The sequence below is a fragment of the Rana temporaria genome, chromosome 8, assembly GCF_905171775.1.
Source record: "Rana temporaria chromosome 8, aRanTem1.1, whole genome shotgun sequence".
NCBI lineage: Eukaryota > Metazoa > Chordata > Amphibia > Anura > Ranidae > Rana > Rana temporaria.
The window spans coordinates 100,487,809-100,501,182 of NC_053496.1; the positions used below are offsets into that span (position 1 = coordinate 100,487,809).

At 45.1% G+C, this 13,374-nt stretch overlaps 1 protein-coding gene across 8 annotated transcripts in view; it reads right to left on the minus strand.

Annotated features, from left to right (window-relative positions):
• Nucleotides 1-13,374, minus strand: part of GBF1 (golgi brefeldin A resistant guanine nucleotide exchange factor 1) — a 273,421-nt gene that overhangs the window by 232,198 nt on the left and 27,849 nt on the right. For all 8 annotated transcript variants that reach the window (XM_040362371.1, XM_040362370.1, XM_040362369.1 and 5 more), the window contains exons 2-3: nucleotides 10,460-10,565; nucleotides 7,719-7,785 (exon numbers count right to left, since the gene is read on the minus strand). In XM_040362371.1, the coding sequence (XP_040218305.1) occupies nucleotides 7,719-7,785; nucleotides 10,460-10,555 (163 nt within the window). In that variant the 5' untranslated portion in view covers nucleotides 10,556-10,565. The remainder of the gene's footprint in view (nucleotides 1-7,718; nucleotides 7,786-10,459; nucleotides 10,566-13,374) is intronic.

Below are 13,374 nucleotides of genomic sequence, written 5' to 3' on the forward strand. Positions count from 1 at the left end.
TGCTCTTGTTTTTCTGGATGAAGAAAACTAATTTTTTTAGTTTTCTCATTCCCGGATTAGGGTCTGGAGACTCGGAGGCTTCAAAGAGATTTGGGTGGAAGAAGCCTGTACCGACTATGGACAATATTTCTGCCTGCTGCCTGGACAATTCCATTAACTGTCGCTGACCATGTCCCTGCCTGCTGCCTGGATCAGGACTTTCCTCATGTGGACAATTATACTACTAAAAACCACAGGTAATCTTTTGTTTACCCTTTACCCAGAAGAATGTATTTTAGGGTGCAATTCTTGGCATGTACATGCCATGTGTTAGAAATATGAAGGGCCTTCAAAAATGTGATAGATTGTAAGGAAATTGGATGCGTAATTTATGTCCCTAGAGCACCTGATGGTGCTTCTTGGATGTTGGGCCTCCATATGGCCAGGCTGTGTAAAAAGCTCACACATGTGGTATTGCCATACTCAGGAGGATTAGAAGAATATATTTTGGGATGTCATTTTTGCCATGTACATGCTATGTGTTGAAAAAATATCTTATAAATGGACAACTAAAAAAAAAAAAAAAAAAAAGTTTATTTTTTTTTTCCATATTTTCCAAAAACTTCTGGAAAAAAAATGAACCGTTCAAAAGACTCATTATGCCTCAGATTATACCTTGGGGTGTTTGCTCTCCAAAATGGGGTCACTTTGTGGGAGTTTCCCCCATTGTCCTGGTGCTCCAGGGCCTTCAAACGTGTAATAGGTGGTTGAGAGATTAGATGTGCAATTTATGCTCCTAGAACACCAGAAGGGGCTACTTCAATGTTGGGCCTCTGTATGTGGCCAGGCTGTGTAAAAGTCTCACACATGTGGTATTACCATACTCCGGAAGAGTAGCAGAATATATTTTGGGGTGTCATTTGTGGAATGTACATGCCACGTGAGAAATTACCTGTTATGACAATTTGGTGTGAATAAAAAAAAATATCTTAATTTTGCAAAGAATTGTGGGGGGAAAAAAAAAAACGGGGTTACTTACCGGTAACATCCCTTTTCCTGGAGTCTTTCAGGACAGGTACTGTAGAGAGACACAGGCTCCTCCCCTCACAGGAAACACCGCCTTCCAATTAAGAATTTAAGCCTCATCCTCCCTCAGCTCCTCAGTTTTTTCCAGAGTACCTCCGGCCAGCTGGGGAGACACAAGAACACGTCATAAAAGTATAAAATTACATCTTACCTGACGGCCTCGTCTGATGAGTTTCCATAATATCCCCTACAACAAAGAGGGTGGGTACCAGTGCTGTCCTGAAAGACTCCAGGAAAAGGGATGTTACCGGTAAGTAACCCCGTTTTTCCCTGTTCGTCTTTCAGGACAGGTACTGTAGAGAGGATAAGCGAGCACCTTACCCTAGGGTGGGACAACTGCTTGCAGTACTTTGCGTCCAAAAGCCTGGTCTTTGGTTGAAAGTAGGTCCAGTCTGTAATGTTTTACAAACGTTGAGAAACTAGACCATGTTGCAGCCTTGCAGATCTGCTCCGGGGAGGCACCAGCACACTCTGCTTGGGAAGTTGCTACTGCCCTGGTGGAATGAGCCTTGATACCTTGTGGAGGCTCTACTCCCCTAGAAGAATAGGCTAGAACGATGGCTGCCCTTAACCACCTGGCTATCGTGCGTCTAGAAGCCCTGGACCCTTTCCTGGACCCAGAAAACAAAACAAATAGTGAATCAGCTTTCCTGAACTGACTTGTGTAATCCAAGTATTGTAGGACACACCTCCTAACGTCTAGGTTGTGAAACTTGTGTTCCTGTTCCCTCACAGGATTTGAACAAAAAGAAGGCAATGTTATTTCTTGACTTCTGTGAAACTTAGAAGCTACCTTTGGTAGAAAAGCCGGATCTGTCTTAAAAATGATGCGATCCGGAAAAACTTGAAAAAAGGGGACCCTAATAGATAGGGCCTCGAGTTCGCTCACTCTCCTGGCAGTAGTGATCGCTACTAAAAATACTGTTTTGAGAGTGATCACTTTTAAACTACATTTGTCTAAAGGCTCAAATGGTTCTACTGTAAAGGCCTGAAGAACCAATGAGAGATCCCAAACTGGAAAGTTGGAGGTTTTTACAGGTCTCCGTCTACTCAAAGCCTTAAAAAATCTAGAGACCCAGGGGTCGAATGCTAGTTGTTTTTCAAAAAATACACTTAGTGCTGACACTTGACCCTTCAGCGTGCTAGTTGCCAGCCCTTTATCAGCCCCCGCTTGTAGAAATTCTAAAACAGCCACAGAGCTGTTGACACTGAAGGAGCTTTCTGCACACCAGATGTTAAACCGTTTCCACACTTTTTGTTAAATGGCTTGCGTCTCCTTCTTTCTACAGCTTAGGAGTGTTTCAACCAGGCGTTCTGAAAACCCTTTGCCCCTCAGCAGCTCTTCCTCAGAAGCCAGGCTGCCAGGTTCCATCTCTCTACCTGCGGGCAGCAGATTGGACCCTGCAAAAGGAGATCCTCCCGAATTGGTAGAATCCAAGGAGGTTCTATTGATAGATTTTTTAGGATAGAGAACCATGGTCTCCTGGGCCAATGAGGTGCGATGAGAATGAGTGTTGTGTTCTCCCCCTGCAGTTTCCTCAGGACTGCTGGTATTAGAACCGGAGGGGGGAAAGCATAACACCTGGAGAACTTCCAGGTTTGGGCCAGAGCGTCCACTGCCAGAGCTCCATCCCACCTGTTTAGGGAAAAAAAGAGCCGAGTTTTGGCATTTTCTCTTGAGGCGAATAAATCCACCTCCGGAAGACCCCATCTTTGAGTGATCGCTCTGAAAACTTCTTGATTCAGAACCCAATCGCCCTCCCTCAGTTTCTTCCTGCTGAGGAAGTCTGCGACCTGATTTAATTCTCCCTTCAGATGTATGGCTGAGAGGGACAAGACATTGGCCTCCGCCCATATGAGAATAGATTTTGTCAGATCCCATAAGGACTTGCTCCTGGTGCCCCCCTGCTTGTTGACATAAGCTACTGCCGAGGAGTTGTCTGTCCTGATTCGAACATGCTGTCCCTGCAGCTCCTTCTGAAAGGCTTTGAGGGCTAACTCTATCGCTTTTAGTTCTCTCCAATTCGAGGATTTTTGCGAGTCCTCTTTTGCCCAGCGACCCTGTGTCAGAAGGAGTCCAGGTGTGCTCCCCAACCGGAGCCACTGGCATCTGTTGTCACTGTTCTGGAGATCGGGGAGATCCAATCCAGGCCCTGTAAAAGGTTCGCCCCCTTCCTCCACCACCAAAGGGACCTTTTGATGTGAACCGGTATGGATATCAGGGAATCCAAGGATTCCGGTTTGTGGTCCCAAATGTTCAGTATGAACAGTTGTAGAGGTCGGAAATGCAGACCCGCCCACTGTACTGCAGGAAGACAAGATGTTAATAACCCCAGAGCTGACATGACTTTCCTTATCGGAAGCTGGCCACTGCTCTGAAGAAGTGATATTACATTGTCCACCTTCTGAACTTTTTCTACTGGGAGAAAAGTCATCTGTCTGGTTGAGTCCAGTACATATCCCAGAAAAGTGACTCTTTGGGAGGGTGTCAGGCTGGATTTTTCCAGATTGAGTAACCAACCTAGGTTTTCCAGAATCCCCTTTGCAACCTGGAGGTCCTGGGACAACCGTGTCGGGGAGTCTGCAAAAAATAGCAGATCGTCCAGGTAAGCTATCACCAGGATGCCCTTGAGACGTAGAAAGGCTAGTACCTCCACCATCACTTTGGTGAATATGCGGGGGGAAGAGGAGAGCCCGAAGGGGAGTGCTTTGAATTGCAGGTGAAACGTCCCCTCTCTGGACCTCACGGCCAGTCTGAGAAATCTCTGATGGCATTCCGCTATTGGGATGTGTAGGTAGGCATCCTTTAGATCTATGGATGCCATGAAGCAGTTCGGAAGGAGGAGTGTCCTCACGGAATAGATGGAATCCATCCGAAACCGTTTGTACGTGACCGAGGTGTTTAGAGGTTTTAAATTCAGTATAAGCCTGAATTTCCCTGAAGGCTTGCAAACCACAAATATGTGGGAGTAGAAGCCCTTTCCTATCTCCTCCGATGGAACCCGAACTACCACCTCCTGATCCTCCAACTCCTGAAGAGAGGAGATCAGAGCCACAGATTTCTCTTTGCACTGGGGCAAATTGGTGACTAAGAGTCTGGATGGGGGGGGACTTGAGAACTCTAGTCTGTACCCTCTCCTTATGATCCCCAGCACAAATTGGTTGCTGGTGATCGTCTCCCATTGTGGGAGAAAGGCCCCCAACCTTCCTCCCACCTTGACTCTGTCATTGAGGTTTTTGGGGCTGTTCAGGAGCACGAAAAAGCGCCCCGGTACGGCCTTTCCCTTTTGGTCCCCAAAACTTTTTCTTTCCCTCAGGTTTGTGGACTTCCACCTTCTTTTGGGTCCAGAATTTTTTCTTTGCCTGTCCCCCAAATTTTTTCTTTAAGGGGAAAGCCTTCTTCTTGTCGGCTGTACGATCTAAGACAGCCTCCAAGCCTGGCCCAAATAATAAGTCTCCTGTAAGGGGGATCCCGCACAATTTAACCTTTGAGGCGCTATCCCCCTGCCATGTCTTGAGCCAGAGAGCTCTTCTTGCAGAATTAGATAGAGCTGCAGATCTGGCAGACATGCGGATTGACTCTGCTGAGGCGTCCGCTACATACCGCACGCCACTCAGTAAAGTTGGAAAAGAGGAAAGTATAGTCTCTTTAGGCGTTCCGGCCTCAATATGTGCCTTAATTTGTAAGAGCCAATGCTCTAAATTACGGGCCACCACTGTTGCTGCCATAGCTGGCTTAAGGTTCCCCTGGGAAGCATCCCAGGACTTTTTTAATAGCGAATCCATCCGCCTGTCCATGGGGTCTGAAAGGACCCCCATGTCCTCAAACGCCAAGTCCGTATGTCGGGATACCTGCGAAAAGGCGGCATCTAGTTTGGGGGATTTGTTCCACACTGAAGCCTCCTCTTCAGAAAAAGGAAACCTCCTCTTCAAAGAGTTTGAGAAGAAAGGTTTCCTCTCTGGGTCCTGCCATTCTTTTTTGATGGCATTGACCAGTACTTCATGGACTGGAAAAACCCTTTTCTTTTGTTCTCCCAAACCACTGTACATCTGGTCATGGAGTGACAGTGTCTTTTTCTCCTCAACTATCCCTAAAGTAGCGTGGATAGTTTCCAATAACTCTTCCACCTCTTCAAGGGAAAGCTTGTAGCGAGAGACCTTTGAGGACCCTGCCTCTGTCTTCTCACTATCTGACTCCTCTTGGGAGCTAGAAGCGGCACTGTCTTGCTCCTCCTCAGCATCCTCTCTGATATCCGCAGGTTTCTCTCTACTCCCAGAGGGAAGAACCTCAGGATTCGGTGGAATTACCTGTTGCGCTACAGAAGGGCTGCTTTGGGGCAATTGAAAATTAGCAAAAATATCTTTAAACGATTGAAAGGTGCCAGAAAGCTCTTTCATAGAAGCTGCTAATTCAGATGCCTGCTCTGCCTCCCTTTCTTTAACCAGCCCCTCAATACATCTCCTGCAAAGAGCTTTGTTCCAACTCTCACTAAGTGAAGATCTGCAGGAAGGGCATTTCTTCCTGCTGTGGGCTGATTTTTCTGTGGATTTCTGAAAAACACAGAAGAAAGTGGAGGCTAGATTAAAAGAGACCAGCGCATAACACAGGTAACCACCAGGAGTGTTCTAGGACCAACCACCACCAGGGTTCCAGACACACTACACTAATAAACTCCCCGACCACCAGGAGAAGAAAACAAAAAAATCACCAGTGAAGCTGTACAACATGATAAGGGAACACCACCCCAGGGTTCTCCTTACCTTAGAGTGGCTGGTGCTGTCGTCATCCGGAGGTGCACGGGAAGCCTCTGCTTCCGACATCTCGCTGAGGAATGTGGTCGCGACTGCCTGAAAAAACGCCGACACTACGGCTGAGAAGAGAGAGGCCGCACCAGCCCAGCGTCAGGCCTTTTCACACTGCAGCGTCCGGGACCAGTGACGCGTATCCGGCGGAAGTGCCCGCCCCCCCCGGAACTGACGTCACTCGTCATCCGGTCCGGCCCAGCTCCTGGCCGACTGTGAATTCTCACAGGGAGCGTGCACCCCGCCTGCAGCGCCACCCCTGTGCGTTTAGTAAATAGGCCTCCGCGGCTGAATCCACCCCAGGAATGTCCGCGGGACGCTACACGGCGATGTCCTGGGTAAGTGACTTCCCCAGTCAACCAGGACGCCATGCATTTAAAAAATAGCCCTGATCCCAGGGAGAACAGGTCCCCCCTCTCAGGAAAACTGGCCTCAGCTTCCCCAGCTGTCTGGCCCTTGGCCCCCAGCGGTGTCTCCCCTCCGGAGGAAACACCATAAACTGAGGAGCTGAGGGAGGATGAGGCTTAAATTCTTAATTGGAAGGCGGTGTTTCCTGTGAGGGGAGGAGCCTGTGTCTCTCTACAGTACCTGTCCTGAAAGACGAACAGGGAAAAATGCCAACTTCAAACTAACTATACCTCTTACCAACTACCTTGTAATGTCTACTTTCCAAAAAGGGGTCATTGTACTTTACTGGCTTGTTAGGGTCTCAAGAAATGATAGGCTGTCAGTACATCAGGTGTGATCAAATTGATACATTTTTCAGTGATTGTCACCATAGCTTGTAGACCCTATAACTTTCATACAGACTAAATAATTTTCACTAATTTGGCTTATTTTTACCAAAGATATGCAGCAGTATACATTTTTGCCCAAATTTATGAAGAAAAATTACTTATTTGCAACATTTTATAATAGAAATTAAGAAAACTTCATTTATTTTTTTTACAAAATTTTCAGTCTTTTTTCCCCCCATTTAATATAGCACAAAAAAGAAAAAAAATCCAGGAGGTGATCAAATGCCACCAAAATAAAGCTCTATTTGTGCGAGTAATTGTCATTCAAAAATGTGAGAGCGCTGAAAATTGGTCTAGTTAGGAAGGGGGTTTAAGTGCCCAGTGGTTAAGTGTTTAAAAACTATACAAAATAAAGTCCTAGAAGAGTGCATCTCAATTTTAAACAATGCCTCCTTTTATGAAAGCCAATATTTATTACTAATGTAAACAACATTTTTCAGATGCAGCTTGGCATTGTTGCATTCACACGGTGTTCCCCAACTGCATATAAACTTTTTTCCCCTTTCTCCTTGGCATGGATGAAATCATTCCCAATACTCCCCAATTCCATATAAATGTTTTTGAAAAAGGTTTTTTTTTTTTGTTTTTGGTTTTGGTTTTGGTTTTGTGTTTTAACAAGTACAAAATAAAATTTAATGGAGCAGAAGTTCCCTCTGAATCCATCAAAAGCATAGCCTGGGGCACATGTCCCCCGGCTGAGAACCTAGACAAGACTAGTGCATCTATGCACATGGACCACTGAAGCATGCAGTGATCAGGCTTAACCCTTTGACTACCAAGGACATGTCTTACACATCAAGGCAATCACAGGGTTAAACAAGTGGATCTTGATAAAAAAATAAAAAAAAAAAACCCACACACAACCCAAGTGCCTCTACTTTATAATGTGAATGAGATTCTGGGTGGCAGATGAGCAAACCAATTCACTTCTACAGCTACCAGATGTCTCTGTCCCCACCGCCATGGTTCCCAGGCTCACCTGCCTCTTCTGGGAGCCCAGCGTCAGCTAAAATTGCAACCACTTATACATTTTCAATGAGGTAAAATACTCACGCTTAATATTATTCAAGACTTCTTTAAGCTGACTGAAGCTGTGCAGCAAAGGATCCTGTTCCTCATCCTAAGTAAATTGAAAATAAAAAAATATATATGAAACCCAATTTTACAAGTTGCAGTTAGTTTACTTAAAAAGGAAAAAAAAACACACACACACACACACACACACACACACACACACACACACACACAAAACTCATAAAGCACACCATGAACAAACCTTGAAGGGGTTTTCAGATTCACCCTAAAAATGTTGAACCCTACCATAAACCCCCTTGTCCGATTTCCCCCCGCTCAAACAGTTTTTTGGAGGCGGGATCAAAAGTAGCAGCCAAAGCTTTTACTGGCAGTGGCGTACCAACGGGAATTATAACCGAATCTATGTACGATATCTGCTGATGAAGTATAATCAACAGGACAAAAACCTGCTGTTACTTTCAGAGGACATGCGAGATACAGAAAATGGAAGGGATTTTGTTTTGTTAATGCCAATAAAATCACATGTGGTCTAAAAATTCTGGATCTACTATAGTTAAATCTGAACTCCAGGTAGATATTAAACACAAACCCAGCACTGAAGTGAGGTAGTGCAGTACACTTGGCCAATCAGATCTGCCAACATGGACTTTGTTGACAAGAGGAAAAAAACATGGCGACTTATCTTTCTGCTGCTGCTCTTTCACCATCTAAAACAAGGATAATGACCAAATTATTGTTAAAGCTCCAGGTTTCCTGGTCCAAACAAGCCATTTTCTTCACTACGTGCTCCACTGGCTCCAAGCGCCGTTTGAACTATGTGGCTTCAGCCAAATACAGTAACAGTACTGGGCTCTGGCTGATTGGCTAAGGCAAACAGGCGGGCTGATGTCACAATTTCCAACTCAGCCAGTCAGAGAAACCTTTTATTAATTCACAGACTACAAAGCTGCCTATAAAATGGCCAAGCGTCAGATCAACTCTGCATTGTTCTGGGTGTGGAAGGGAAGCCTCCCTATATGTACCCGATAGGGTTGCACAATACTTTTTTTTTTTTTATTTGGCCAGTACCGATCCTTTCGGTCAAGGACTCCCAGATACCAAGTACCGATACCTTTGCTGTGCGATTCAAGACCATACAAAACTAATGGTCTCAAACCACACTGCAAGGAACCAAAATGCGATTTGAACAGGAAAGTGGTGCGATTCCTGTCCAAATTCACACAGGAGCGGTGGGGGGAGACGCATGCGATTTGGACAGGAATCGCACAACTTTCTTGTTCAAACCACATATCATTCTTTGCAGTGAGATTTGAGCCCATTCATTTTGCATGGGCTCAATTCACACCGCAAAAGGCATTTATTTGTGGCATCGGAGCATTTCACGAGTACTTCTACAAATGCTTAGTATCGGCACTAATACTGGTATTGGTGAAATTCTAGTACCTGAAGCTACAGTTTATACAGCTCTTAGTGCCAAAAATTGTTTGTTTGGACCAGCTGAGTCCAAACTAACCATTTAGGCTGGGTTCACACCTATGCAAATTGAATGCGCGTTTCTTCGCATACCAGGAAAATGTGACTGGCTCTCTATGGAGGCGGTTCACACATCTCTGCAGCAGGTCCTGTGCGGTGTGCAGGAAAAACGTGTGCTTTTTTTGGTGCGTTTCAGGTCCGAATTCAGCCCAATATTCGGGCTGAAATCAGACTTGAAACAGTGAACCAGCACGCACCGGACTTCTGCTGTAGGACGGGTGCGGCGATAGTGTGAACCAAGCCTCAAAGTGAGAGGGAAACCTGAAGATCAGCCTTAACTGCAGTACACAATGGCCAGGTCACCAGCCTGACTTTCCATATCTCAGGACTGGATAGACATACATACCCTTTTTAGGAATGTATGTATATATATATATATATATATATATATATATATATATATAACACATACACACACACACACACACAGTACTGTTTAGCTGTGTATATGCCCGTTTACCTGAAGTTTGGCTTTAAATCATAGTTATTGCAAGACCAGTGAACCACGCTCCTATTCTCTTCACACCCCCACTCTACGCCATTATCTATCTCTACTATGAGAGCTCTGAATAATTTATAGAATATGGAAAGAAAAAAGGACTATTGCATACACAGCCTTCTTTATCACTCACACCCAAATAAGAGATGCAAGTGAATGCTAGGTACTCTGATGTACAAGAAGTGAATGCAAGGCAGCCTTGCTGTACTCAAGCAGCAGCCAGCTGTTGTATGCTCACAGAGGTCAGTGAGCAAAGCATTTACACAAGCACACCGACGCACTGACCAACCTGAGCTTTGTTTGTCTAGAAGCTGACTGCACCAAAAAGCAAAAAGGGAGATGGTCTATAAAAGACATCATATACACATTACTAGTGGATATTTTTGCATTTAGGAAAATTGCACATAAACAGTACTTCTACCCAACAGAAAATCTCCCCTTCCTCAGACAGAGGACCATTTGGCCTAACTGACCAGCTAAAGCTAGTGTGTCCTTCCAGAATACTACAAGCCAAGTAACCAGTGGGTGATTTTCCACCACATGTCTATACAGTGACTTGTGGGGCACCCCCATTTACCAACCACCAATTTGCCTTTATCAAATGAGTTTAAGGGTGTGGCAAGACATCGCTTGGAGAATGAGATTACAATTCATGTAGGATTCACTGTTGAAGTCTGCTTAAATCACAGATATAATTATGTTAAGTATAACTATATGTAGGTCTTACCAAAGGAGTGTGCATGCTCCATCGTGCATTGCGTTTTATGGCACCAACAATAGTGCTGATTTCCCCCTGAACGATGTAGATATTTCTGTCCACCATTTTGGAAGCCCTAAATAAAATAGAAAAAAAAAAAAAAAGATGTAAACAAAAATGTGTCATTAATGAGGCTTTAGCAATAAAAAAAAAAAAAAATAAAAAAAAATCGGCTATACTTGATGCCCGAATATTCACACACATACATATACACACACTGTGATATATATAGATATAGATATAGATACACACACACACACGAGATCATAGGGAACATACAAATTCCTACATTTCAAGGTAACTGCTTAGTCCCATTTCAAATTATCTAAAAACAGGACTAAAAGAGCAGTTTTGTTAAGCATATTTCAGGACTTGCATATATTTTTAAGCACAGAATATGAATATATATATATATATATATATATATATATATATATATATATATATATATATATATATATATATATATAAACACACACACACTTTGAGAAAGAACATTGATCAGAATTAGAGAACACTTTCAGATATCTCCCAGTTATTGGTGCCGATTAAAGAAATTAGCACAAGGTGCCAGATTATGTGACAAACCCTATTTAACTGGCAGCCTAACTTTCCAGTTTTCACTTTGCAAGATGGTGAGCCGTTCAAAAAGGCATTAAAACCCTCCAGCCGCAGATTGACCAGGTGAAGGCCAAAAGGGATGACCCTTTCAGTCATAGCAAGAAAAGATTGTCGTTCCAAATCTGTGATGTCTAGAATATTGCATCTTTACAATGTCACAAACTCATTGAAGTCACCCAAGATGGCTGGTCATCCACGAAAGACAAATGCAATAGGACAGGATAATGTGAGGAATCTCAATGGGCAATTGGTTCAACAATGCAGCTGCGATTGCTCGCCAGTTCAGTGCTGAACAGAGTAAGGATCTGTCTTGTCATACAGTGTCTCCTCCCCCACCCCCTATTAAGAGAATTTGGGCTAAAATAAAACTCTTAGTGACCAAACCAAGTATAAAAAAGGCTAGACTAACCTTTGCCGAGGAGCACTTTATTAGAGGAGAACTTGTCCAAGGTTCACTTTAGCGATGAAAGCAAGGTTTAATTTATTTGGGTCCGATGGAAAAACATTAGGTTTTCCAAAGCCACACAGAAGAATTGGGCCTCATGTCCACAGACATTTTTACAGCCACTTTTCTGAGCGTTTTTTGCAGCTTAAAAACAGCTCTCCATGTTAGCCTATGGCCTCATGCGCACCATGACGTTTTTGAGCTGTAAATGGCTGAGCCGTTCTTAAGCTGCAAAAAAAAAAAAAAAAAAAAAAAAAAAAGCAGAACCAGTGCGTTCTGAAGCTCCAGCGTTAGAGCTGTAAAGACATCAGACGCCGGAAAACGTGATTTAACGAGGCTTAATGCAGGGTTTGACAAATTTGCTTGGAATCTAGGAGCCAGCTAAAAAAGTTAGGAGCCAGAAAACATGCCTGTCCCGCTAAACCGGCGGGCACCAAATCACAATTTATTGTGATCAGGCGGCCGGATTTTGTCAAGCCCTGGCTCAACGCTGTGTTAAGCCTTGTCCGGTGTTTCTTTCTCTATTCAAAAATCATGCGTGAGGTTCCCCCCCCCCCCCCAAGATGATACCAAGCCTGTCGGTCTGCTATGGATCTTAAGGGGAATCCCCCACACCGAAAAAAAAAAATGGCGTGAGGGTTTCCCCAGGATCCATACCATCCTGGCAGGTCAGGAAGGCGAGCGAGCACCCCCCTCCTACACAGTACCAGGCCACATGCCCTCAACATGGGGGGGTTGGTGCCATGTTGATGGGGACAAGGGTCTCTTCCCGACAACCCTGGCCGTTGGTTGTCGGGCTCTGCGGGCAGGGGGGCTTATCGGAATCTGGGAGACCCTTTAATAAGGGGGCCCCCAGATCCTGGCCCCCCACCCTATGTAAATGAGTATGGGGTACATCGTACCCCTACCCATTCACCTGGTGGAATAAGAAAATAAAAATAACACTACACAAGTTTTTAAAGTAAAAGAAGTTTATTAGGCAGCTCTGGGGGTCTTCTTCCAACTTCTCCGGGGGTCTTCTGACTTTAGGGGTCTTCTCCACTCTCCTTCTGCTCTCTGCGCTCCTCGGTTCTTCTCCCGATCTCCGGTGCCTTCTTCAGGTTGGCCGCCGCTATCTTCTTGCAGCTTTTACTAGCAGTGGCCAGCTCAGTCTTCTGCGTTGCCTTCTGCCTTCTTCCATTTTTTTTCGATGTTGCCACAACACTCCCTCCCGCTGTAATGCCGGGTGTGCGATGATTTATATAGGCCTCTTATGATGTCACAGTCCCAGCATGCTCCGGGTGGTGATGACATAACCACGCCTTCTTATGTCGTCACCACCCGGAGCCTCCTGGGACTGTGACATCATAAGAGGCCTATATAAATCGCCGCGCACCGCACACCCGGCATTACACCGGGAGGGAGCGTTGAGTCAACATCGAAGAAGAGAAGAAGGTGACGCAGAAGACCGGGCCCCCGCTGGTGAAAGAGCTGAAAGACATCAGCGGTGGAGCCCGGCAGAAGGGAAGAAGACCCCCCCACAAAGTCGGGAGAAGACCCCATACTCATTTACATAGGGTGGGGGGCCAGGATCTGAGGGCCCCCTTATTAAAGGGAGCTCCCAGATTCCGATAAGCCCCCCGCCTGCAGACACAGACAACCAACGGCTTGCTCCTCTTCCTGACCTGCCGGGCTGCGTGCTCGGATAAGGGTCTGGTATGGATCCGCGTGGAACCCACAGTTTTTTTGGTGTGGGGGATTCCCCTTAAAATCCATACCAAACCAAAGGGCTTAGTATCATCCTGGGTTGAACCGCACGCAAATTTTGTTTTAACTTTCG